The sequence below is a fragment of the Neolamprologus multifasciatus genome, chromosome 11 (genome assembly GCF_963576455.1).
Source record: "Neolamprologus multifasciatus chromosome 11, fNeoMul1.2, whole genome shotgun sequence".
NCBI classification, from domain to species: domain Eukaryota; kingdom Metazoa; phylum Chordata; class Actinopteri; order Cichliformes; family Cichlidae; genus Neolamprologus; species Neolamprologus multifasciatus.
The window spans coordinates 14,895,557-14,921,284 of NC_140449.1; the positions used below are offsets into that span (position 1 = coordinate 14,895,557).

The window sequence follows — 25,728 nt, forward strand, 5'->3', positions numbered from 1 at the left end:
GATCCAGACCCAACAAGATACAATCTTATTATGAGTGCCAGAGCTTTGCTGCAGGCTGTCTATTCAAGCACACTCCTGTTCAACGCTGAGATTTGACTTTACAAAGTTTACAGGTTTTTCAGTAAATGAGTATGAGAGCCACAGTTACCTGCTAATAAAAGCCATTAATGGTGTTTAAATTCTATGTGCAAGGCTAAAAAACTAGTCTTTTAATTAATCTGCATCTCCAAATAAATAGCCCAGATTCCAAGAAGCTGGTATATTTTGTAAAATGCAGATTAAAACTAGAACAAAAAAAAAAAAGAGCAAATCACTGAAACTATGTATGTATTTATTTATTTATTTATTTTAAAAAGTAGCAGCACAAAAAGAACATATTAGATGTCATCCTTGCAAAATTTTACACACCTTGTAAGCATTTTGGAACTGAGGAGACCAGCTGCTGAACTTTGAAAAGCCAGTGTCTGCCCTTTTTAGTCTGATATACAATTTCAGCTGCTCAGCAATTCAAGATCTCTTTTGTTAACCAAATTTTTTAAATTGGTGATAAGTCAGTGCCCGTTGACGGTCTTGGATTGCATACAGAATGTGGATTGGCACTGTCCTGCTTAAATAAGACATTGTCTGTTTGACAGCATATGTTGCTCCAAAAGCTGTAGTCTGTCTTCAAGCATCAGTGATGCCTTCACAGATACGGACATTGCATTTCAACGTCATGTCAACAAAATCTAGTTTTTAAATGGTTTGCAAATTATCACATTCTGTGTTAGCAGAGGTAAAACATGTCTGCCGTCTGCAACAGTTGTACAGTAGCACCACTGTTCAGTGAAAGCTTCAGACTTTACAAAACGGTTCAGAACAAGTGTGTTTTCCCCTCCTACTTCTCACGTTCTCTTTTCAATCTCCTTCATAGACCCTAAGGCCATGGACATTTGTCAGCACACGAAAGTAGCGCGCTCAAGCAAACTTGTAGAGAAATGGAAAAATATCTGCCGCAGCCTGTTGGAGCAAATCAGTCACAGGTTATTCTGGAGTTCACAAGAAAAGGAGGAAACAGAACAGAGAAGTGGAAAGGAAGGTTTGTTGAACTAGTTGTCTCCATTCAGTGTACATTCATTAAAGCTAATCACAGTAAATTAGCTGGGTGGAGCAGATTGCCAGTTGTAGAGCACTGTGTCCAGATGTTGGACAAATAATGGTGCCAGCAGCAGGGAAAGAAAATACTTTATGGTAAATCAGGTGGAGCTCCCTGTGGGGTTTAGGTTTTAATTTTTACTGGAACCAAAATGAGAGACCACAGTGACCACTAAACAGGTCTTCATTTGCCGATCCAGTCTTCTGATTTTAGGTCTCAGAATAAATGGTCCTTTCTAAACCTATTTCCATGCAAATAGTGATGTTAGAACAAATTTCCAGTCGTTGCATAACTTGTTTGAAGTACAAAAAATAAGCTCATATACACTTTTGCAGTCTGTTGGTTTAAAATTTGAAGCCCCAGTTCAAATGGTGAATAAATAAGGTGATAGTCCCCATTCTTTACATTGACCAGGACTGCATGACCCTGCAGTTAAATGAGACTTCTCTGTTGTGATGTACCACTTCTCTAAATGGAAATAGTTTTAGTAGCTTTGAGAAAGCTTCATGAGTACTTTAGTGGTTTTTTGAGGTTTCTAAAAAGTGTGGCGAAGTTGCAGAGCACAGTAGTGCAGAGCAGCAGTTGGCCTTTACTTGCAGCTCTTGTCTTGTCAAATTAGGAGGAGGAGGAGGAGTAGGGAGAAATACATAAACTAACACAACCGCATGCTTTTTGAAATGTAAACAAACAGAAAAGTGTTTGAAGCTCTGGGATGAGGGCTGTTGAATATGACGGGAAAATTAGTTTGTTCGTGTAAATATCATATGATTGGATATTTCTTAGTATTTCATGGTTTATGTGAATCCAGACCATTTGAATAATGTGAAACAGCAATCATCCGTCACCACCACAGTCACGCTGCTTTTCTGTATGTTCATTAAGAAGTAATGAACATAACTCTTTAAAGTTTGCTGAAACGTGACAATTTGTTTTGTTAATAAATATTAATTTGCCTATATGAGTTTTACTTTGTATCATATCTGCCACATCCAGTTTAAAAAAATATGGCTTAAAAAAGCACTGTGCAATTTAATGGTAATGTGGAAGTGTCAAACTCACAAAAACATATACAAATACACTATATTTTCAAAAGGGTTCACTCGTCTGCCTTCACATTCATATGAACTTGACATCCCATTCCATTTTGATGTCAGCCCACCCTATGCAGCTTTAATAGCTTACACTCTTTTGAGAAGGCCTTCTACAAGGTTTAGGAGTACCAGTCCAGACTTGTTCATTGGATTGCCTAATGGAGAAGCTTGATACATGTCCACTGCGGTGTTGCTATCAGTGTGTGAAGAGTGGGAGAAGAGGGTTGCATTGACAATCCAACACAATGGGCAGCACATTGAACACATTTTATAAGTGGTCAGAAACTTGTAAATAACTCATTAAAGAATAAAGTTACATTGAAACCAAGCACACCATTGTTTTTCTTGTGACGTTACCAGTAAGTTTGATGTGTCACATGGCCCTCTTCCTATTGAAAAAACAAAAGTTGTATCCAAGATGGCCGACTTCTAAATGGCCACCATGGTCTACACCCATCTTGAGGAGTTTGCCCCCTCACATATACTAATGTGCCACAAACAGGACTTTAATATCACCAACCATTCCCATGTTATTGCGGTGTATCCATATAAATGGCCCACTCTGTAGTAATTAAGGGGACTTTTGACACCCCTGGTATCAAAGTCCTATTTGATGGTCGCAGACGTGAATTGGAAACCTCCACTGTACTAACGTTCGTGGCTCAAGACTTGGGAGTTCGTCTTGTAATCGGAAGGTTGCCAGTTCGAGCCCCGGCTTGGACAGTCTTGGTCGTTGTGTCCTTGGGCAAGAGACTTCACCTGTTGCCTACTGGTGGTGGTCAGAGGGCCCAGCGGCGCCAGTGTCCGGCAGCCTCGCCTCTGTCAGTGCGCCCCAGGGGGGCTGTGGCTGCAATGTAGTTTGCTATCACCAGTGTGTGAATGTGTGTGTGTGAATGGGTGGATGACTGGATGTGTAAAGCGCTTTGGGGTCCTTAGGGACTAGTAAAGTGCTATACAAATACAGGCCATTTACCATTTTACCATTTAACATCAGCTCCACACACATCAGCAATCTACTGCTGCTGGAGTCGTCTTTCTTTTGTCTTAGTTTCTCTTGTTGCATTGCACTTTTACAGGCTGCAAAATCACTGAAGCATAAAAGATCTCCCCATCAAGTCTGACATTCCTCTAGACTCTGCCAGATGTTGCATAAGAAATGAAGAACATAGTGTGAAACATTCAAGTCCTGCCTTGCCGACTGTCAGAGTGCTCCATGGCAGCCAGTCAGCAAAGACAACGGCATTCATTCGGTATCAGACTGTAACTTCAGATAATGTTTTGTTGTTGTTGTTTTGTTTTTTTCTTTGAGTTGTTCGCAGCTCAGTTTAATCTGAAAGGTTAATCAGAAAGAGTGCACTTCAGGTCTGTTTCTGCAAATCTGCGCACAGGCTTCCTAGTGTGTTCGTGTAACTCATCAGGGGGTTTGTCCCATTCAGAGTGTTTTGGTCAGCTTCATTCTGCTTTGTCTCCACAGGAAGAGGTCAAAAGCCACTATGGAGACACGAGTCATGGCTTGTTTTGTACTCTGTCCAAATTGTCCCAGTAATACTTTGCTCTGAGCAGTCTGAATGAGCCACGTTAGATCATATTATACATATTGATCAAAGTAAAGTTTGTTTAACTGTCAAATACCATTTTGCTGTTGCCCTAAATTTACCTTTATTACAACGTGTAGTTTGTTTCTCTGCTGTCAGTAGTTCTGTGAATATAAACTTGAAGGTGAAAACAAATCGCCACGGTCAAAATGCTGAGTTGAGGAAGTACCAGTGATGATGATCTTGCTTTGGTGGAAAAGTCTGAAAAACTGTCAAAAAACCCTTCAAATCAAACACACGCTGTCCATTTCTGAATTTTAGAAATAGTGTTTCTGTCAAATAAAATTATTTTTATGTTACCCACATCTGTTTTATCTGTACTACATGATCAGGAGCACACAATTCATATCAAAAGTTTTGACGCTATTGCACACTTAGCTAAAAATGCGCATGTCATGCTCTAGCCTTGATAACAAACTGTGGGTCTGCAAAGAAGATTTGTCGATGTTTTGGTCATTTATCTATACAGCTCATTAAGAAAAGCTGGGATCTTTGCCTTACTGAACATTTTCATTTATTTATTTACGCCATTTAATCTCTTTATATTTGACTCAATAACAGGTTGGCCTCAGTCACATTGCACGTCATTTATAAGACTACTGGATTATCGTGGCTTTAAGGTTTCTGCTGGCCTAACCTTTGTCAATCCATAATTTGACTCAGTGTATATGTGTCACGCAGGAGTAAGACTGTTTTCCATAGTTAATGCATGAACATGTTAGCGTTCCTGTCTGAATGAATGATGAATTGCAATAAGAATAATAATAATACTAATAATAACGATGGTGGCATTTGTTCTAATCATGCAGGAGGAGTGCTTTCTTAACCTGGAGGCTCCAATCAGCAGGGTCTGCGGTTACGACACCCCCTTCCCGCACATCTTTGAGCCCTTCTACATCCCAGACAAGTGGAAGTGCTTTGAAGCAATCAAGAAGATGATCAACTACTGAACCACCCCCATCAGGTAGGAGAAATCTGACAGCTTCTTTTTGAAGCAAATTTATGATGGGACATTATGTAATTTTCTAACTCTTATTCTATATTAAAGCCTGCCAACAGCTACCCTGTAATATGTATTATTTATATCAGTAATGCAAACATGAGAAGGTAACTTAACTACAACCTGCCTTCAGGAGCAAGAAGCATCATAGGAAATCTGATTGCCTCTTCTCTTAAACACTCAGATTGTGTTTCATATAAGCCGTCACTGCACATGTAGAGGATTTTTATTAAGACTTACAAATGTTGTTGCCATGCAAAACTGCATTTTATTTATCTGTTGGTAGTTGCCACTGTTGGAGATATTGTGCATTTGAACGGTTATGTGCAAATTTTGGTAATTACAAACATTACAGGTTGCTAGTTGTAACTCCAATGACTAATACACTCTTATTGTTTTTAAACCAACACCAAATTTTTCAATTTATTTAAGAGGGAACAATTTAACAGTTTTATAAGTAAGAAAAAAAATGAAGGCATCTGGTTTTCATGTAACTGTGTAATACAGCGCTCCAACTATTAAATAGTGTTCGCCCATAAAGTTAATGGAGTTGAGATGAGAAAAATAAAGTTGACCTCTTGCGTGGGTAAGCTTCAGTAGAGCTAGAGTGTTCATGGTCCATCTTTGTTGTATCTGTTTTTAGCGCTTAGCTGAGCGTGTGTGATCGTATCTAGTCCTACTTTGTTACTGTCTATCTAATATTGTCTAGTAACATTTAACAGGTTCTCCAAATGTTCTGCATGGTACAGAATACAGATGTTTGAAGTCATCTTATGTGAGGTATTGGGATGATGACATCATCTTATTACTTCCAGTGAAGACAGGGTTTTTCCTGGCTCATGCCGGACTGTTAGGGGGTAATTGCACACGTGTCTGCATACAGTAAGGACGATCATTCTCTATAGCTGAGTTTGTGAGAAATACGTTTCTTTTTCTTTTTCTTTTTTCAACCATTTCTTAACAGAAATCATCCTTTAGTAAAAAAAAAAAAAAATTAAAAATAAATCGTTTTTTAATGATATGTCTGATTTTCTTGTGACTTTGTATTTTTTGGAGGGATTTGTAAGAATCAGTATGGTGCTTCTGAGCACTGTTTTCTCACCCGCCCCTGAATTTAATAAGCAATTAAGAAAATGGCTGGACAGGAGATCCAGTATGTAACTTGAGGGGGGGGGGGGGGGGGGGGGGGGTACTTACTGTCAAATACAGTCAGCCTCATTTTACTTTTGTTTCTTGCAAAGTTTCATATCCATAAATGTAATTTTTCCCATTTTAAACTTAATTTTATTTCTTTCAAAAAAGGAAGTGGCACTAAAGACCAGGCACATATTTTCCTGTATCTTTGTTGTTACCAATAATGTGATTACCAATATCTCTAACTGTAACATTTACTGTTCTATTTGCACTTGTATCTTTTACTGTGCTCCAACATAAAAATTACATTTGACAAACTGTAAACTTTGTAACCCTGATTGGAAGCAAATACCAAAACTGTTTATGTACAAATTTCTCAGTAAAAATTTAGTAAATGCTGTAGTAACACCTGTCTGGATTTGCTAATCTAACTGTAAATTAATCAAAATAAATTGCCATAGATTTGTCATTGTAGTTGAGGACGTGCATGTGGTCACTCTGCATACAGTGTATGTACCTGATGTGAAGCTGGAGAGTTCTGAAAATGCCATAGCATTTATTATGTGTGTTTAAATACCTACCACCTTGTAATCAGACCACCCAAGGCTCATTTTAATGCCAAGCGTTAACAGGACATAGATGACAGGGGTATGCCCCTGGATTTGTGGAACTTCATCCTGGGAATCTAATACTAACAGTTTGATTCTGGTCCTTTGATTGTTTCCAGAAATGTTGAATAATGTATTGAGAGCTCTTTTGCAATTCCTTTTTAATTATTACTGTCACCTTGAGTTATACCCTTTTAAATGTTGGCCTGTAAGTCTGAAAGAGGCATTTATTACATCTCTAATCGCATCCAACACATGTCACCTCTCATCCTCACTCTTCACTATCTCCATCCAGATCTGTTTTCCTCCTCATCTGCCATCTACAGCACACCGCCAAGTTCTTCACTTATTGAATCTTTCTCCTTTTCCAGAGCCAACTCCTGGTAGCCCTGAACTTGATCGCCTCTCCTTCTTCCTCTTCTTTCATCCAGACAGTGGAGAGCAGCCAGGAAAAGACACTTTGTTGACCATCCAATCAGAAAGCAGTAACCAGATGGGTTCCATGTTGTTCTGTGTCCTCAAACTAAAAGACTGTTACCATATCTCTGAATTAGAGAGCCTTGTTCTTCTGCAAGACATAAGTGACTTCATTTGCTCGATGAACCTCCATGTAAAACTGATGTGATTTAGTTATCTCTTAGGTCAAAGTTGGATACTGTGGGGAAAAGTGTATTTGGTTTCATTTGTGACTGTCTGCCTCTCTGTGTTGTTACTTTTGATTTGAATGTGTCCAACTGTGCTCTAATCTTCATTTAGTTTGACATGAACTGAACCTTGTTGTACTAATAAAGGTGGATCTGTGGATTTTAAGGAAAATAAAAGATGCTGAATTGGTGAAAGCATTTGGTTTTGGTGTTTTGGATTTGTAGGGATTTACTTTGTCATGTTGGAAATGGAAAACAATTTCTGCTCAAGAGGTCTGGTAAAATATTTTACAGCTATATTTTACTGCTCATTCAATATATTTTGTTGTATTTATTGCACCACTTTTGATGTTTCAGCCATCTGCTCATCTTGTTCAGCCTGCAAGGAGTCTAAAGATGAGCTGATGGGTTTTCTGTTATCGCAGCTTTGATTTAAAGATGTAAAATTGTGAAACAATGGAAAAAGTTGTAGAACTTTATCACATGGCCATTACTGGGATGTTTTAAGGCTTTTCCATCTTATCAGCGCTTCCATAAGGAAATCAGTTTTCTTGTTAAACCTCTTGTCCGTGTTTGCCATTTTAGATTTCAACATGGAATCAATCATGATCGTGGTTGGGAGCCTTTTCCCATTTACTGCATGTTTCTGAAAATCTTGAGATATGGTTTCTCAATGGACAATAAAAACAGTAGTTGAAAACCTGCCCTCAATTCCATTAATAAACACTGACAAGAAGCAATCGTGCCCTCAACCAGTGCTTAATGCGCCACATATATGTGCTGGGCAAACGTCACCCCTCCTGTCTTGACATTTCATCATCACCATTGTTTATTTATATAGCACTTTGGTATTGCTGGTGTGTTTTTAAAGTGCTGAACAACACAAAAATAAAGAGAAACAAAATATAGTATAAAATAATAGGAGGGATGTCAGTTTCCCGACGACATTTTGCTAAGAAAATGGGAAATAAGTGCACCGACTTACTGAAACTTGTAAACATAAATAGAAATGTAGTATATACTGTAAGGCAAAAACAATTCTGACTAGCATGAAAGTCGATATCGAGTGTGTGAACAGTCTTGGGTAAGCTTTGCTTTAAGTAGTCTTCGTGAATAGTTGTAGCCTGAACCCTGCTTCCCAGTTTGTTCATTCTTGTAAATATAACTGAATGATTTGACCACTCAGTGGGCTCAGCAGACTCGGCTGCTGTTCATATGATGATATTCAGCCAGCAGGTGTTAGGAAAGCATGAGCAAGTCTTGCACTTCCTAGTAAAAAAGCAGCAGGCCAACAATATATCCTTAGATCTGCTGAGTAATGCAATTCAAAAGATAAATGCCAGACTTCAGTCCTCACCCTTTCGTTCCTCCTCCCTAGCCAGAGGCTTCAGTAAGTGTGATCCCTCCCACTCAGGCTTTTCCAATTCCTGATATCTTTGAAGACAGGCAAACTTCTGTCACAGCTTTCTTCTCCAGTGTTCTTTAGCCTTTAGTCATACTCCTTATTAATTTACTTCAGTCTAAGATTTCGTACATTTTCAGTTTACTCAAGAGCAGAATTTAAGAAAGTGTAAAGAAAAAAAAGTGTAAGAAAGTTTAAGAAAGCCACGACAAACTGCATATTAGATATGCTAGAGGAATTAGTAATCAGATTAATGAATTCTGCATCCCAGTAGCTAAAACCAGTTGGAATGATGAAGCTCATAAGGGATTATTCTTTAACATTCTTCACATGAGCTGTGACAAAATGAGCTGCTCTCTTGTGAGTCAATTGGCTCGAAAGAAGTGCAAACCCATCATAGTAGTAGTCTGCTCAGCACCATCTTCCATTTTCCGTACCCCTGCTTCCAACATACCTGGAATGGTATCAGGGCCTGTGAAAATTCACCAAAACTTTCACGCCAGATACACCTTGGGATTTCCAGTCCTCCTTGGCAGGGTCAGGGCCTATGATCCTGAGGGGCGGTCTTTGGTTCATTGGGCTTACATCCTGGTTCCCCTTCTGATCTCTGACTTTTACAAGACAAACCCTGACCAAGCTTGCAGGCCACCTAGAAGCATTTGTTTCTATCTTGTTCTCAGGTAGAGTGTACCCTGGGTCACTGTTCGGCCCCACTTTCTAGTCCACTGCACACCTGCTTCGCATTTCCTATACACTCCTCTGGAACAAATGCCTAGCTGCAACCTCCACTCTTGGCCAGATCATTGCTTCAAACATTGTGATTTGCCTAGTTTCCTGACCTTGTTTTGTCATCTCTGTTCCTAATTCCTCCTGCTGTGTATTTTGGCTGGCCCCTGCAACCTGCTGGAATGGCTTGATGTGTCCTTGGCTCCAGTTGAACTTGCAAACCAAGATCTGGCAATTCCTCAACAATACTCACCCTAGAATATTTATCTGCTTGCTCACCCTCTACCACTTCTTACCTCTAGAGCTGTCATCTGCCTTCCCCACCTGCAACTCAGAAAAGAGACCCAAGTTAGATGTCCATTCACAGTTCATTCCTTAGATTCATTGGGGACACTTCTAACCTGTTCTTTCTTCTCTAGCAATCATCTGGCACAACAGTGTTTGGACCCTTCAAGCAAAACTTTTACCTGAAAGTATTGACCTGAATCCTGAGTGCATCTTTGTTTGTCTAAATGAATGTGTAATGCTTGCACTGGTCTCTTTGGGTCTTGCTTATTCTTGAAATAATAACACTCATTAACAGCCACCCATCCACCCTTGGTAGAAAAACTGGATTTAAAATTGATCGAGCCATTGTCCAACAATGAAAGCCTGGCTCCTTGGAAGTAAGATAAAAAGACATGTAACAAAACTGGACTATCACCAAACCCTTTATCTTCAAGAAAGCATGACAATGAATAATAATAATACTCATTTTTAACCTTTTGGCTTTTGGCTAAACTGTGAAAAATGTGTAAGCAGATAGAGTCTCTACATTTTTGTCTTATGAGGTCTACAAATACCCAAGAAAAAAAAGCTGCTAAAATGCTTCATAGAGCTTAGGGCATCTGCAATTGCGTGGCTTCCTGTGACCTTTTCAATACAAGTGACTCACATTCACATTACACTTCGTGTTACACTAAATCCTTTGATGCAATAACGCTGTAAAAATATAACTGGGTGCAGCTTATACAGATCTAAATTGACATCAAATGATAACTAAATTTGCTAGATTCTCATCCTATGATTTGTTTTAAGAATACAGGTGCTTATTGTTTACAGATCATCATTTCAGAGGCATGTCTGAATTACATCAACACAAATGGAATTTATAATGCTGATGTATAAATTTAAATTTTTTATGGTATTGTATGAATGGGTGAAAGACACTATGAAAGCAATGTTTGGCACTTACATACACTTTACTTTATTCCAAAGCAAATTTTAAAAAACAAAAAACATTTTGCCTTTGTAGTATGTTAAAACATAGCAGTTTGACCTTCAAATCATTTTTTGGTCTTCTCATTCCTTGCAGTTGCATGTGAAAACTGCAATTTAGTGAGATTAAAAACTATTTATTCATTATTTTGGTACTTGTTCAGTATGGAAAATTCTTCCCCATATGCTCAGTTTAGAAACAGTCATGCTAAGTGATATAAAAATGTCTTACTGCCTCTTGCCCTCAGTACGTACTGTTTCATGCTGTGGGGAAAGAAAAATCAGCCTGCTAATGAAATGTACAGCCGAGGCATACGAAGGACCAGATGGCCCCGTGCCTCAAGGCCCTTGCTTTTAATTTGTGCCTTAAATGCTGAGCTGAGTGGAGCTTAGGAGAAAGGTGAGAAGGACTTCAAAGTGTGAATAATAACTTAATAGGTGATGTTTTCCCTGTGGCGCTGCCTGCCTGGGACTTTTAAAGGAAGGGGTATAAGGCCCAGAATTCTCGACAGGATGGCTTAAATTCAAATCTACACCCCCAGCGAAAGTCCCAACGCTTTAATGTAAAACAGCCATCTGGAAAATCTTCTGAATGTTACTCACTTTGCAGATTTGGGTATTTCTTTCAGTTGTTTTTAATTTTTATTTTTTCATCTTAGGAGCATAGAAATCAAGATGTGTGCCACAGTGTGCGCCACTTGCCCATTTTCTTTTAACATTTTGGGAGCAAATGTACTCAATGTGTCGCTTTGTAAACGATTTGTAAAAGTAACATGAACAGCCTTGTGAACTGTACAAGAAACTCCATCAGTGATGTTTGCCGAGCTTCCAAGAAATCGACTCTTGGAAGCTCGGAAAGAAAAACATTTGAAAGCATGTAGCTCTGATCCTGGCTTGCAAAATCTATAAATTTAGGACAGCTGTATTAGAAGTGTACTGGTAGATTTCAGGGTTTTGTTTTTTGTTTTTAAAAAGGTGCATGTTCAGTGCACAAAATCTTCAGTGCATTCAAAGTCTATCACCATGTGTACTTTCAAAGGCAAACTTTTTAATTGGATTTTTGGCTCAAGATGGAGCCCCTTTGTGAATCGCTACCTTATCATGGTGGAGAGGTTTGTGTGTCCAAGGGTACCCAGGGCTTTGTTGTCAGGGGGCTTTTGCCCTCTGGCAGGGTCTCCCATGGCAAATTGATCTTGGGTGAGGGACTAGACAAAAAGTGATTCAAAAACCCCTATGAGTGGAAGATCTAGGAAACAGTTCACCCTACCTGGCATAGGGTTACTGAGGCCCTGCCCTGGAGCCAAGCCCAGAGAAGGTGCCCACGGGTGAGTGCTTGGTGGCCAGGCCTTAGACATCTGAACATCACCTCTCTGGTGGGAAAGGAGCCTGAGCTTTTGCGTTAGGGTTAACAGGTGCCGGCTAGATACAGTCTCCTGGTTCCAGGCTGGATTCTGTCTCAGTCTGGAGATGCTCTTGGTGAAAGGCGGCAGGCCTGGGTGGGTATCTTAGTATCCCCTCGACTTGCTGCCTGCACATTGGGTTTTTTCCCAGTGAATGAGAGGGTTTGTTCCCTGTGCCTTCGGGTCGGGAATGTCGCCTGCGCCATGACAGTTCAGAGTTACCAGCCTTTCTGGAGTCCCTGGGTGGGGTTTTTGAGGGTGCTCTCCGTAGTCTTACTGGGAGACTTCTACGTTCATGAGAGATCTGCAACAGAGAGATCTGGAGGGGGCATGATTTGGAAGAATGGGCTGCCAGATCTGAACCCAAGCAATGCTCTATTACCAGACTTCTGTGCAAATCACAGTTTGTCCATAACAAACACCATGTTCGAACATAAGGGTGTCCCTAAGAGCATGTGGCACCAGGACACCCCAGGCTGCGGCCCAATGAGGAATTTTGTAATTGTATCATCAGATCTATATGTCCATATGTTCTGGATGAACCCAGGTGAAGAGTGGTGCTGAGCTGTCAACTGATCACCACCTAGTAGTGAGTTGGATCAGGTAGCAAGGGAGGATGCTGGGCTGACCTGTGGTGCCTAAATGAATTGTGAGGGTGCGCTGAGAATGCCTAGCAGAGGCCCCTGTCCGTGAGATCTTCAACTCCCACCTCTGGCAGAGCTTCGACAGCACTCCAAGAGAGACTTGGGGCATTGAGTCCAAACGGACCATGTTCAGCACCTCCATTATTGAAGCTGCTGCTGCACTGAGCTGCAGCCACAAAGTGGTTGATAACCACTGAACCAGATGGTGAACACCGGAGGTGAAGGGGCCATCAGGCTGAAGAAGGAGTCCTATTGGGCTTGGCTAGCCTGTGAGACTTTGGAGGCAGTCGATAGGTACTGACAGGCCAAGCAGAAAGCAGCTCGGGCAGTGGCTGAAGCAAAAACTCAGGTGTTGGAGGACTTTGAAGAGCCCATAGAAAACCCTCATAGTGTTCTGTGGGAGGTGCTTTGGGAGTATGGGGTGTGGCCTGCTGCTGCAAGCCATTTGATCCTTATACAATTAGACACTGCTCCATACTCCACATCGAAGGTGCAGTATGGAGGTAGTTTGGACATCTGACAAGGATGCCTCTTGGGTGCCAGCTGGGTGAGGTTTTCCGGGCATGTCACACCAGGAGGAGGCCCCGGCCGTAGATCCAGGACATGTTGGAGAGATTTTACCTCTCAGGTAGCCTGGGAACACCTTGGTCTTCCCCTGGGCAAGCTGGAAGAGATGACTGGGCATCAGGACACCCCACGTGTGCTTAGGCTGCTGCACCCAGTCCTGGATAAGCGGAAGAAAATGGATGGATGGATGGATGGATGGATGGATGGATGGATGGACTTGTCTGCATGCCAAATGCTCTCTTCCCTGTTTCTCATAATCTTAGAGACTTGGCTGGAGTACCTCCTACCTTTCCACTGTACCAACCAAGAAACTGACCTCACAGCCGTTGTTCGTCAGTGGTGCTGGTTTCAGTCATTATGCAAATGCACTGTTTATAAGGTTGGGGAAAAGTGCATTTACCTGAGCCTGAAAAATTCACTTGAATGAGTGACAAAATGTTTCTCCCATTGTCCCATACGTCCAGATGAAGAGAATAAACTTTTTTTGGGGGGACACTTGTAATAGTGTTTCCCCAGTTTAAAGTCTCTTGACTCTAAAGTAAATGAATCAAAAGAGAACAAAGAAATCAAAATTTTAGCACATATAAAAACCTGTAAAGAAAACTTCACTTAAGTATCTGTTTGGCTTGTACAGTTTCAGATAGGATTCTCAGCACTCTGCACCACAAACTCTTGCCAATATATAGATAAAATCATATGTCATTTTGGTCTGGGTGAAAGCAGGGCCTTTAACCATGTTGGCGCAGCGATCCCTCCTTTGGGTGGGGTGGCAAAAGATGACCTCTGCTTGGTAAGGATACCATAATAGCATCTGTGCGCTTGACAGTGTGTCATTACACACTAAATTTACATGAAACTCAAAAACCCAGGGTGGCAGGTCACGACGCAAAGCAACGGGGGGTGAAGATCCTCCGGTGCATGTCCAACTGTACAACCACAGATGAGTGGAGATTATAGAACTGCTCAGCCTGTAATGTGGCCCTTCGTACATTTCAGCGGTCGTAGAGGCATGTTTTACAACATTGGTACAAATTCATGAGATTGCTTTGTATTTATTCAACATGATATTTAATTATAACACAAACAGCCTGGGATAGTTTTCTGTGGTTAACGCAGACAAAAAATGAAGATAGTGGTAAAGTAAATGATCTGTTGTGGACAGAAAAAAGTACCAAATAACTTCATTTCAGCATTGCTGAGAGTTGTTTCTTGCAGTGCTACATAAACTCTATAAATCGAATTAGAAACCAATTTCTGAGAAGCACATTAATTTTTACTGATAAGAAAAACACTGCTGGTTTTATTAGAAACGTCAAATGAGCAGTACAGCATGTCATGACAGCACATATCTGCACAACAGAGTTGTGTTGAACATCACTTCAGTAATGAGCGGTGGCAAGGCCTCTGTCAGTCAAATCAAAAGCCTCCAAGTATTACCTTTGCATGAAAGTCCTTTAAAACATTATGGTCAGCAAAAAAGTAAATCTTAGCTTAGTTGTAACATTCTTGTTGTTAAACTGTGATTTATGCATCACATAAAGTTCATAGATTGGAATAAAAAGCTGACTCAAACCAGTTCAGTTCTATTTCATTTATACAGAGCCAGTTCACAACAGTTGTTGTCTCAAGTCGCTTCATAATGATCCTACGATGTTAAAGAGAGAACCAAAGGATTTGGCAAGCAAAGAGGAACTGTTTAAACTGGCGACTGTCAGTTGATACCGGTGGTGTCAAGCACAAGGCCCAAGGGCCAGAATTGGCCTGGCAAAGACTCCAATCCACCCCACAGGACAGCTTTGGAAAGTGGGACAAAGTGCATGTAGCATGTCGTTTTCAGGGTTAGCTTTTGCTATTCATACTACATCAAAGTAATTAAGCAATAGATAAACAAGAAAATGACAGAAGAGTCCCTGTTTTTCCACTGTCTGCTATAGAAATGTCGTTACACATTTAAAATGATTTTTTTTTTAATTGGCATTTTCTGTAAATTGAAACAAAAGGGATTGTTTGCAAAGAGATATATGTTGCTGCACTTGTGATTGATTTGCACACAATCATTAGTTGTTATTAAAATTTGGCTCTATTCCACAGTATGTCTTGTGTCCTGTCTTCCTCCCCTTATCCCCGAATCAACTGCAGCACATGGCTGCCCCAAACTTACTGCCTGGTTCTGCCAAAGGCTTCTTCCTGTTAAAAGGGAGTTTTTCCTTCCCCACTGTCACTAAGTACTTGCTCATAGGGTGTTGTCTGTTTCTTGAGGTTTTCTCTGTATTATTGTAAAGTCTTTACCTTACAAATAGCAACTGGTTGTGAGTTGGCACTATATAAATAAAATTGAGTTGAAGCTTAGTAATGGGTTTACTAACAGCTGCACAGCACAATAACTACACAGCGCAAACTTTTTGACACTGTAATTATGCCATCTGTCTGTTCTCAAGCTAAAAGTAAGCTATTGTGTTTTTGTTTTATAGTCTGTTTTATTCATAGAACAGGCTGTGTTATCTATCTTTGCCGGGATACTTTCCAATTGCTCTTTAGATCTGAAAGGATCCCTGACTTCAGAGGTTCGTGGAGTTAGGGCACACTAATGCAGAACAGGATATAGCCTACATTTTATTACCTGTTGGTAATGGAGAGATAAAAAGCTAAGCCTTTGCTGAACTTTGACAGAGATGCACGTGAACGCAGTTGCTTATAGGTCAGTCCTTCATATAGTGTTTGACAGGAAAGAAAATAACGAGGTGTTAGAAATTCTACCCTTTAAGGCAGAACTGAAATCTCTCTCAACTCTGTGGATTATATTATGTTCGATAATCACTCAGAGGATAAAATTACTGCCTATAAACTACTGTCCTTATGAGATAAGTGTATTTGCTTGTAAAAACCCAGACCATAGTGTTTACCTCCTAGAATAACACGGGACTGATGGAGAACACCAGCTGTTTTTGTTCCATTTATTCAAAGCTTCATTACCTAGTCAAACATTTACCTGCAAGCAGTGTGCTGTCACAAGTACACACACAGACACAAAGCATGCACTGTACATTAGTTCACTAGTGCCATAAGACCTAAGAATTGACTCCACAGCAAATACTGTTCGGGTTTTCAAGTGTTGTCCACATGTCTCTTTAAAACCAAACAGGGCACTCTGAACAACTCTAAAACACAAAACACATGCACATTTGCCTGTCTGACGATCAGAGCTTCCCTCTCATGCAGAACTGCTGGATATCATGAATGAGTCTTTCTTCATCATCACAGTTACAAAAGTTCTGGCCATTTTATCTGACAGTTGGTTGCAATGGAGTTATTGGAAAGTGGTGGGGGGGATACTAAACACTCTTGGTTGAATGGATGTAATTTTGCCTGGCTGTTGGCTTGACAGTGTGTTTTAATTTGCCAGTGACATCCTGTTAGAGACAGAGGGCAGTTCAGTGTCACCTGACATAAGGGGCGCTAATTTGTTTAGCAATGAAATAATTTCCAGCCTAACTGCAGGAGTGTTGCATGTAAGGCTCACACGCATATGCTCTCTGTGGAAAGTTCTGTTTCTATGTGTTGCCCATTCGAGAAGGGCAGCGTTTTTGCACTTCACCTTGGTGGTAACAACACATTATTATGTCTGAAAACTGATACTGTACAAATGCATCCCATCTGCGCGAGTCTGACCGGTGGGGGAGCATGATGCTTGCAAAGAGAGAAGGTGAATTTAACAGACCCGAAAGGCTTTTGATTAAGGTAACATCGTGATTATTGGTGAGATTATGTCATTGTTGTTGTCTTCACAGTGGAAACAGATCAGGTCTCTATTTGGACTGGGTTATTTGGCACAGAAAATTGAAATCCCAATTGGTGAATTAGCATAAACTGTTTGTGCTGTGCCTACAAATGGAAACTCCAAGGGCCTCCAAGTCAGCTTCCACATCAACAGAGTTTCAGTCATTTTGCTTGAAATTTTGTTAGAGCAGCCTTTGAGGTTTGTGCATTAGAGACAGAGAAGGAAAATGCTTGTCTAATATTTGTTCTAGGAAAAGTCATTATAAGAAAGTTGAAAAATTCTTCAACGAGAAGGCTGTTCTTGCCTATCAGTCTTCACATTGTGAAGAGGAATAATGAATAAAGCCTTGGTCTGGAGTTTAAAGAAGATTCTTTAAAACTGACCTCCCATTATTATTTTTTCTTAGCTTAACCATTTGACAAGCTTTTACACTTAAAGTGCTTAGAAAAAATTAAAAGAGCCACATGAGAAATTATCCAAACCTTACATACTATTTCATCTCTCACATGGCCTTTCTGCATTGTTATCCTTACTGAAAATGTTGTGTAAGCATCATATTTAGCAGCAGCCTTGAATACTCTCAATGCAGTTACACAGAAGCCATTAAAGTAAGAGTGTAGGTGATACCTGCATTTTGAAGGTGATTAACATATAACAGTGATACAAGTATCATTGTTACACAGTATGTTAGGCAGATGGATTAGAGTCGACACAGTGCGCCACATGTAGACAATCTGTTTGATTAGAGATGAGGCAAAAATCTAGAAAAACATTTTTTTTTGTAGGCACAGCATTCTTCTTCTTTTTGTGTCTGCAAAGAACACACATGATAGCCACTTTTCCACCACAATCCTTTGCCTCCATGACATGTGTTTAGCAAATTGTGACCTCAACTCAGGACACGGTCTGTCATTTTTTTCGACTGTGTGGTTGTGTGTGTGTGTGTGTGTGTGTGTGTGTGGCTAACAGTTTTCACTTAACATTTAAAGGCAAAAGTTTTCACTTCACAGGTTCAGTAGCTGGTTTGTCACAATTTAGAAAACTCCATCATACCCCTTTGAATTTGAATAAAAATTCATTTGGTTACCACTAAAAAGCATTTGCACCACTTATTTGCAAATGTTGCAAATGAAATAAAAATATATTTGATTAGGTGTGAGTAAGTGTTCTCATAAGCATACACCAAATTTTGATATGGAAAAATGCCATCAACCTGTGACTCTAAGGAAGTATTTCTAATATGCTGCCTGAGCAACTCTGGTTTCTGCTTTTATCAGAATATACTGATTGATTTCTGTTGACACAAAGATGTGATTTTTTAAAATGATTTGCAGTCTTCTTGTATGTGAGAGTATCTGTGTTCTCCCTGTGACTGTATGGAGTTTCTCAGGGTGCTTTGGTTTCCCTCCAAATTCCAAAGACATTCCTGTGAGGTTATTTGTGGATTATTAATCCAGTAGGTGTGCATGTGAGAGTATGTGGTTGTCTCTGTGTCGCTAAGCTCTGTGATGGACTGGTGGCATCTCGAGTGTGTAGCCCGCCTCTCATCCTATGATAGCTGGGACAGGATCCAGCCCCCTCCCCTGACCCTAAGTTGGATGAGCGGTTAAGAGAATGGATGGATGAATTTCAGCGTTGTTTTGCTTTTTTAATACTGCCTCTGAACTCATCCAGAGGGGGATTTCTTTCCAAATTCTCCGTATGGTGGCTTTAAATCTAGAAACTGTCACAAGAGTTTTTACTTTTCCATTGTGCTGGCGACATCCTCAGTTTTTCATGGCTACATAACTGCACCAGACTATAAAGTGCAGACGTTCATTGCATTTCAGTTCTAAGCGATTGATGAGCTAAACTGCTAGAGAAGCGATATCTCCGCATTAAAGCCGATTATTGTTAAATTTTGGGTTTGTGGCATCTGAGGTAAATGTTGCCTGTTTTTAAGTATGCTATCTCACATTCTGTGAATATGCTTACATCCAGTATTCTTTCAGCTGTATGTGGTCAGATAGGGCCTGCTCAGCAGCTGGTCAGCAGGAATGTTAAAGATAGGTAAAAATGTCTGGGCACGCTTCATCAACAGCGTCTGCTATGCTGCATTTCTGTCCAACACTTTGATGTCCCTCTGTACTGAAGCTCCCATCGAGAAGGACAAGTGTAAACCACTTGTATTGCTTATCACAAAATGATCTATTGATATCAGCTGCTTGTCCAAGAGTTGTATAAAGGCTGCATCTTCCTGCATTCCACAAGATAAATAGCTTTCTCTGGGATGTTTATAAGTATGCAGTTAATCAGCTCATACGATATCTACAAATGGGAAAGGCACCAAAGGAAATTCCAGTTAACATTCGCATCAAGCCATTTGTGTTATCTTACACTGCCTCATATATATTGTGTGTACAGTTGTAGCAGTTTCAGACAGCAGTGCTCTGGAAATTTAGCTTTTCCTCCATGAAGAGTTTTTATGAGAGAATTTATTACAGTAACAGTTTGCTATGATATTAGCCAGTCAGTAGCTAGAAACTGCAGCTTTACCAAACCATTAGCGCAGCATGATATCGGCACGACTCTCCGCCGGTCTTTGCATCAAGACCATCTGCTAGACACATATTTCCACAGTTTGAACATGCCAGCCTTCGTGCAGAGCTCGAAAATACACTATCGTGCCATAAAATGTAATGTTTTCACAGACTGAACATACCAGTCAGGGCTTGTGGCATGACTTCTATTGTTCCACTCTTAAGGAACTCACACTTTTCAGAGAAACAGAGCGCTTCGCTCCTCTCTCGGTTCCCAGCTGTGTCAGATGTGCCGTTGAGCAGCGGTGCTGAAGGATCTCAAGGAACAGTTATTTTGCAGGGAGGGAGAAGAGGAGTCATTTGAGGTCAGCAAAAGGGAAATGTGCGAGCAGTAAAACATTTCACCTTCCTGGAAGCTGAGTCAGAGCACTTCTATCTGAGCTGGGAGTGAGTCAGGGGTGGGGGGGGGTGGGGGCAGTGAAGTGATGGTGAAAAGTGATGAGAACTGACTGAGCTGCGACACCCCTGAGACTGGAAAGGAGGGATAAATGTGATTATTACCGTTCCTATTACTCAAAGCAAAAGTAATCTGAACAAGATTTTGGTGAAGAAAAACACTACAGGCTATCTGAGCGTCTGGACTCTCACACAATTTCACTGACTGCAAGTATTACTGGTGTACCTCACACATCTTTTATGTATATTTATGCATGTACGTACATGTATGTACTTAAATATTTTTAAACATATATTTTTAAACACCACATTGCTATTCGGGTAAAAAGACAAATATTTGCAGGGATATTGTAGTCGTTTGAAGCACAGCCAGAACTTTGCGTTTCTACATAATATGCTCAGACTTTGGTATGTTCCTGCTAATAATGTCTTTATCAGGCAGCGCCAACTTTCCTCAGATGGATGTCATATGAACTTGAACCTAGAGCTGGTTTGCAAGGATACATCTAATATGAGGGAATTTAACATAATAAACAACAGTGACAGAACCTCCAAAAGTTGATTCTGTTCATCTGGATGTAGCGTTTTCAGTGGGAGAAACGTTTCGTCACTCATCCAAGTGACTTCTTCAGTCTCAGCTGACTGCAGATTTCCACAATCTTATAGACAGAACATTTGGATAATGACGGAAACCAGCCCACTGAAGGAACAATAGGCTGGGAGGTCAGTTCCTTCATCATGGCCATTGATCAACAACCACTGTGAGAACACAACAGTGACAGAAATGTGAGAAAATGATAAGTTTACCTACTACAATCTTTAATAGTTTAAACTGCGTAATGTGAACAACACCCAACACTCCCTACACCTGGTTCTTCAAGCATTTTCTTCCTGTTAAAACAGAGTTTTTCATTCCCACTGTCACCAAGTGCTTGCTCGAAGGGGCGCGTTTGATTGTTGGAGTTTTCTCTGTATTACTGAATTGAGCTGAACTATGGAAACAGTAAGAGTGTACTTAGTTTTTCACACAGTCCTGTAAAAGCTTTCTTTTTCACGTGACTGAATACTCGTCGAATTACATAAAAATAAAACTAGATAACTGTTTGCTGTTTTTTTCATTGTAGCAAACGTGGCTACACAGTAAATTTCCCAGTGTTAAATCAGCAGTGTTAAAGTGTATTTACTCTAATAGAGTCATTATAACAACAGCTGGAGCAAAACGCCCCCCAGTGTGGGTGATGATTCGTGGAGTTAAAAGAGGCAGTGTCAACGTTACTCTAGAAAGCTCCTCCCACCACAGACTCGTTTTCAAACCAAGAGGATTTTTCAGGACGCCATTTTCTTCACATCAGTTGCAGGGTAAGTTGTTCATATTTACTTATTAAACTAACAATTCGACATTTTAAGCACAGGTAGCACGTTAAAATAAGGTTACATTCCTTTTGTCCATGTTTATTATATATTTGATTTTGTACCAGAAGCAAATGTGACACTGTCTGTATGCTAATGTAAGGTTGTTAATTAGCTAAAAAAGTTGACTGATATCAGTGTTGGACTGTAAGGCTTGTTATCAAAATTTATTTCAGTGTGTAGTGGTGATTGTGTTGTGTTCTAGCATGTTCGAAATTCCATTAAATTAAACCCTCCATGTGTTGGGATCTACATCTTAACATTAGCTAGCTAACTAGCATTTTGGCTAACCTCAGTGCGCGGGCAATTCGCTAGTTATCTTTAAATTTTAAATTATGTAACCCAAGCGTTAACTAATTAAAGGTTTACACTAAATGTTACATTTTTCTTTTTTTGATACCTATGTACCAGATATAGAGGTCGTTTTCAGTAAGGTTATTGTCTTATTTTAACTCGGCTGTCTTCAGCGATTTTACAGTTACAGGAGTACAACCAGCAGGTGTTATAAGCTTGATAAAGTATCCAAAATGTCCAGGATTCAGTTTTTAATGCTTTTCTTTTTTAGTAGTTTGAACTTAAGATGACAGCGTTTGTATTTATTGTGAGTTGATGGTATTGACAAAAGTTACCCCGCTCCTTTTTCCATTTTGGTTACCAGACTGTTCAGTATGTTAACTAATGATGACAAAATACTGACTCCCTAGTGCTAAGTTAGATCAGACAAATGGTAAAAAGTAGTAGTAATTACTTTAGTTTTGTATTGAGCATTATATCTCTTGTAGATGAAATACTCATTTAGTAAAGGGCTAAAAACTACCGCCAAAGAACTGAAACACCTTGTTACACTGACATAAAAGTAACATACAATAAGAAATAACATTGCAAGGCTATTTTGCTGGTATTTATGGGACTGTTTTAATATTCACATTTTCTGTTCACTGTAGTTCAATGAAGAGCACTGACTATAAGAAATTACTGTCTACAGGAAGCATGCTGCTTAAAGCAAAACTCGGAGGTGTGCAGAAATTTGTTAGAGTATCTGAGCCAAGCCTTAAGGAGTTTTTGATTGCCGGTAAGAAACCAACAAAGGTGTACAAGGGGCTTTAAGTTCTTTTTGTTATTTAGTCTCTTCAAACTGCATTTTATGATTAATTGAAAATGATCTGTGTTTTGGAAGCATCTTAGTTATGAATGTATATTTAGTGGGGGGAAAAGTGCATAATGTGAGTGTCACCCATTTTAATCTACCACTTATCAAGCATGTTAGTGGCGCTTAATAATTTAGCTTTTATTTATCTGACTCACTTTTGAAGAAGTATCTTGAAATGATCTTCATTTTAAGCTACAAAACATTCGATGTCATGTAATCTTTTTGTTTACACAAAGTTGTGTGCTTGTTTCCAGCATTTGCAAAGTTTGGTGTGCCAGCCGTAACAGAAGGAGTGAAAGTTTTTGATAGTTCAGGGACTGAGTTGGATGAGGATGTATTTGAGGATATAGTAACAGATCCCTCAACCGGAGTACTAACCATCAAATATGAAACAGGTTTGTTTGAGTGATGTGTGTTTCATTGGATGTCATTTTTGTGTGTGTCATTATTACATTGTTTAATCAAAGAGTGTATAAAATGAGTCTAAACTGATTTGTTTTGCTCCTATTTTTGAGGTCTTGAAACATCTGTTGCAGAAGTGTCTCCTGAGCGGTTCCAGTTATCATCGCCACATTCATCAGATTCACAGGATACTGTCATCCTTTCAGACAGCCCTTTGAGGAAACGTCAGAAGCTGGATGCAGAAGCTAAGCAAGTAAGAGTTAACAGATTTCCACATTCTTCTAATAGTGTCTTTTTTGTTTGTAGTTTAAGTGTTCTGAACTGTAGTGGTTATATCAACATGTAGAATGTTTTTTGCAGTTGGTGGAATCCATTCTCACCAGCAAACCTGGTGGAGAACGTATAATAAATGAGTACAATCGGACCAAGTCCCTGGTGGATGAAACCAGAAGAAAAATGGTCAACATACTGGTAGCTGACATGACAGAAAAAAATGGGTAATTTATTTCTGGCCCTGTGATTTTTACTATCATTTTCAAATTATTTTAAAACTCTATTAATTCCAGGGAAGCTGACTGGTTCTTTTCCTTTTGATCTTGCAGTACATCACCACCACGGCAGGTAAAAGAAATGTATGCCAGAGGAATTGTAACCTTTTTCCCTTACCTCAGTGACCCGTACTCAAAAAATGGCTATGTAAGTAGCTAACAGTAATAACTGATACAACTAAAATCAAAATTTTAAATCCTGCCAAAATGTATGTCCTTATCAACTGTTCATGGTTACATAACTTACTGATAAATTAATAAGCAAAATGTCTGTATATGTCACTCTCCAAGGAACATTATTATGATGGCGAGAGTGGCACTGGGTACTTGGCCTGGAGGATTAAAACCATACAGAGATGCACTGCTAAAGAGAGGCGATTATCATCTGGAGGTAACATTTATAATTAAGTGGAAACATATAATACAGTTCCAAATTGTGGTTCTGTATTAATAATGGTTATTAAATGTTATTATTAGTTTTGATAAAGTTGTATTTCATATTGTCTAGCACCAGGAGATGGATCATCGGGTGAAGACCAGTGTGGCGGACCAACTGTCAGACGAGAGTTGCAGTTTGTTACAGAGAACGTGCTGAGTGAGGATGCGTGTAAGGAAGCAATCTCTCTGATGAAACATTCAGCTGATGAAGACACAGTCAAGAAGAAGATGAAGTTGACATTTGTTTATCGACACAACATGGTCCTTGACCCCCTGCTGTCAAGCAACATACTGTCTGTTTTTCCACGTTTCAAAGATATCAAAGGCTTGGTGAATATTTTTCATTACGTTGACAATGTAAACACATTTTATTTTTTGCAGATAGCAGATATAATTCTCTATTCTCTATCCCTGTTACAGATTGAACAGGATTTTGTACTGATGTTTGGTGAGGATGTATCAGGCAGGTTGCTGGAGAGGTGGCCAACAACATTCAAAAGAAAGATTATCCAACAAGGCAGAAAGCTTCCTTCTACCACTGACCTGGAAGAACTCTTGCTGGCAGCTGACTCTCCTGAGGATGGCACTGAAGTTAATGCTGACATTGGTGAGCTGTTATTTCTTTGATTAGCACATTCACAGCATATATAATGTTTGTCACAGAACAACTGTCCTTTTGTATTTTGGGTCTACTCAAACATTTTGTCAATGCAGATGCATTGAAATTTGTTATTGATGATGATGATTCAACTTTATTAAAAACAAATATTTTTTTCAGGCTGGGACAGTGACCTCTCAGCGATTCTATTGCTATTACATCTGATTCCACCATCTGGTCAGGGTCGGAGGAGACCAGGAAAGGTGTCAGCTTCTCAAGCAGAAAGGCATCTTGTGGTCTTCAAGAAGGTTTGTTTCTTTTCTGTTTTTATGGTATGAATTACCAGTTTAAGAAACACTTGATTCTTATTGCCTGTCTGTATTTGTCTTTTCAGACTGGAACAAATATCCAAGAGCACCTTGATGCCATCACTACCAGCACGCAACCCTACCTCCTGGCTGTTGGGGTGAAAAAGAATGACATCCACCAGTTCTTCATTATTCTTGACAAGAATGCCATACCATGCAAGTCTACCTCTTCACTTGGTGCTTTTGATGAACTGTTTAAAGCACATTTTGTGTTTGGCACATCTTACAACACCATGCTTTACAACATGTACACGTTCATCCAAACCACTGTGTACAATATAGATGTTGGCAAAGTCAAAGAAAGTCCCAGAGTTGCTGAAATAAGGACAAGGTTGCTTCTTTAGGGCTTGAAGGTTAATTCTCCACCATGAAGTGTTTTGTCTGTCAGGCTGAGTTTACTGGTTCAAACATGCTTGTTAGGCATTTACGGTTAGTCCATGGTTACTTACCTGGAAGAAATCTTTGCCTTAAATGTGCCCTGCGTGACTGTGGCTGTGTGTTTGGCACTTTTTCAGGTTTTAGAAAACATTTAAATACCAAACACCTTAACTATTTCGACCAACAGCCTGACACTGATGTTAATTTACAGCCTGATGTGGCAGTTAAAGAAGAAGCAATGTGAAGAAGTGTTTTATGACTGCTTTTGTGTGTGTAGTGTTTTATGTACACTACATGAGATGTTTTAATATTTTGAGTCTGACATCAAAATAAAGCCGTTAAACGTATTATCTAGTTGTGGTTTTTGCTTACTTGTTTTATATTTTAAAGAATTATTAGAAACCAGGTTTTCATGCTGCAAAACACTAAATTGAGTGTAAAGGTAACACTACAGAAAGAGTTTTAGTAACACTACTTGGT

General features: G+C 39.7%; 2 protein-coding genes across 5 annotated transcripts in view; both read left to right on the forward strand.

The window, feature by feature from the left end:
• Positions 1-7,405, forward strand: part of bckdhb (branched chain keto acid dehydrogenase E1 subunit beta) — a 59,456-nt gene extending 52,051 nt beyond the window's left edge. The window contains exons 10-11 of one of the 2 annotated variants that reach the window (XM_085176786.1): positions 4,631-4,785; positions 6,859-7,405. In XM_085176786.1, coding sequence (XP_085032912.1) covers positions 4,631-4,771 — 141 coding nt within the window. In that variant the 3' untranslated portion in view covers positions 4,772-4,785; positions 6,859-7,405. The remainder of the gene's footprint in view (positions 1-4,630; positions 4,786-6,858) is intronic. The other variant, XM_085176785.1, reaches the window with a different exon arrangement.
• Positions 7,406-8,815: 1,410 nt separating this feature from the next.
• Positions 8,816-25,322, forward strand: LOC146507989 (uncharacterized). Of its 3 annotated transcripts, XM_085177879.1 has the most exons (11): positions 8,816-21,315; positions 22,352-22,438; positions 22,771-22,911; positions 23,032-23,171; positions 23,279-23,415; positions 23,521-23,614; positions 23,758-23,857; positions 23,975-24,234; positions 24,325-24,511; positions 24,683-24,810; positions 24,897-25,320. In XM_085177879.1, exons 1-11 carry the CDS (start codon positions 21,195-21,197, stop codon positions 25,212-25,214), a joined length of 1,713 nt encoding a protein of 570 aa, XP_085034005.1. In that variant the 5' UTR covers positions 8,816-21,194; the 3' UTR covers positions 25,215-25,320. The 3 variants fall into 3 exon arrangements, with proteins under 3 accessions (XP_085034005.1, XP_085034004.1, XP_085034003.1); XM_085177878.1 differs by having other exon boundaries at positions 23,053-23,171; positions 23,975-24,511; positions 24,897-25,322; XM_085177877.1 differs by having other exon boundaries at positions 23,975-24,511; positions 24,897-25,321.
• Positions 25,323-25,728: the final 406 nt, after the last annotated feature.

What these genes read in the sequence shown, in the direction of transcription:
- LOC146507989 (XM_085177877.1), top strand. Translation starts at nt 21,195, where the DNA reads ATGATTCGTGGAGTTAAAAGAGGCAGTGTCAACGTTACTCTAGAAAGC. An exon ending in TTCTTCACATCAGTTGCAGG is followed by an intron (nt 21,316 to 22,351) that starts GTAAGTTGTTCA and finishes TACTGTCTACAG; the next exon opens with GAAGCATGCTGCTTAAAGCA. An exon ending in TGGATGCAGAAGCTAAGCAA is followed by an intron (nt 23,172 to 23,278) that starts GTAAGAGTTAAC and finishes TGTTTTTTGCAG; the next exon opens with TTGGTGGAATCCATTCTCAC.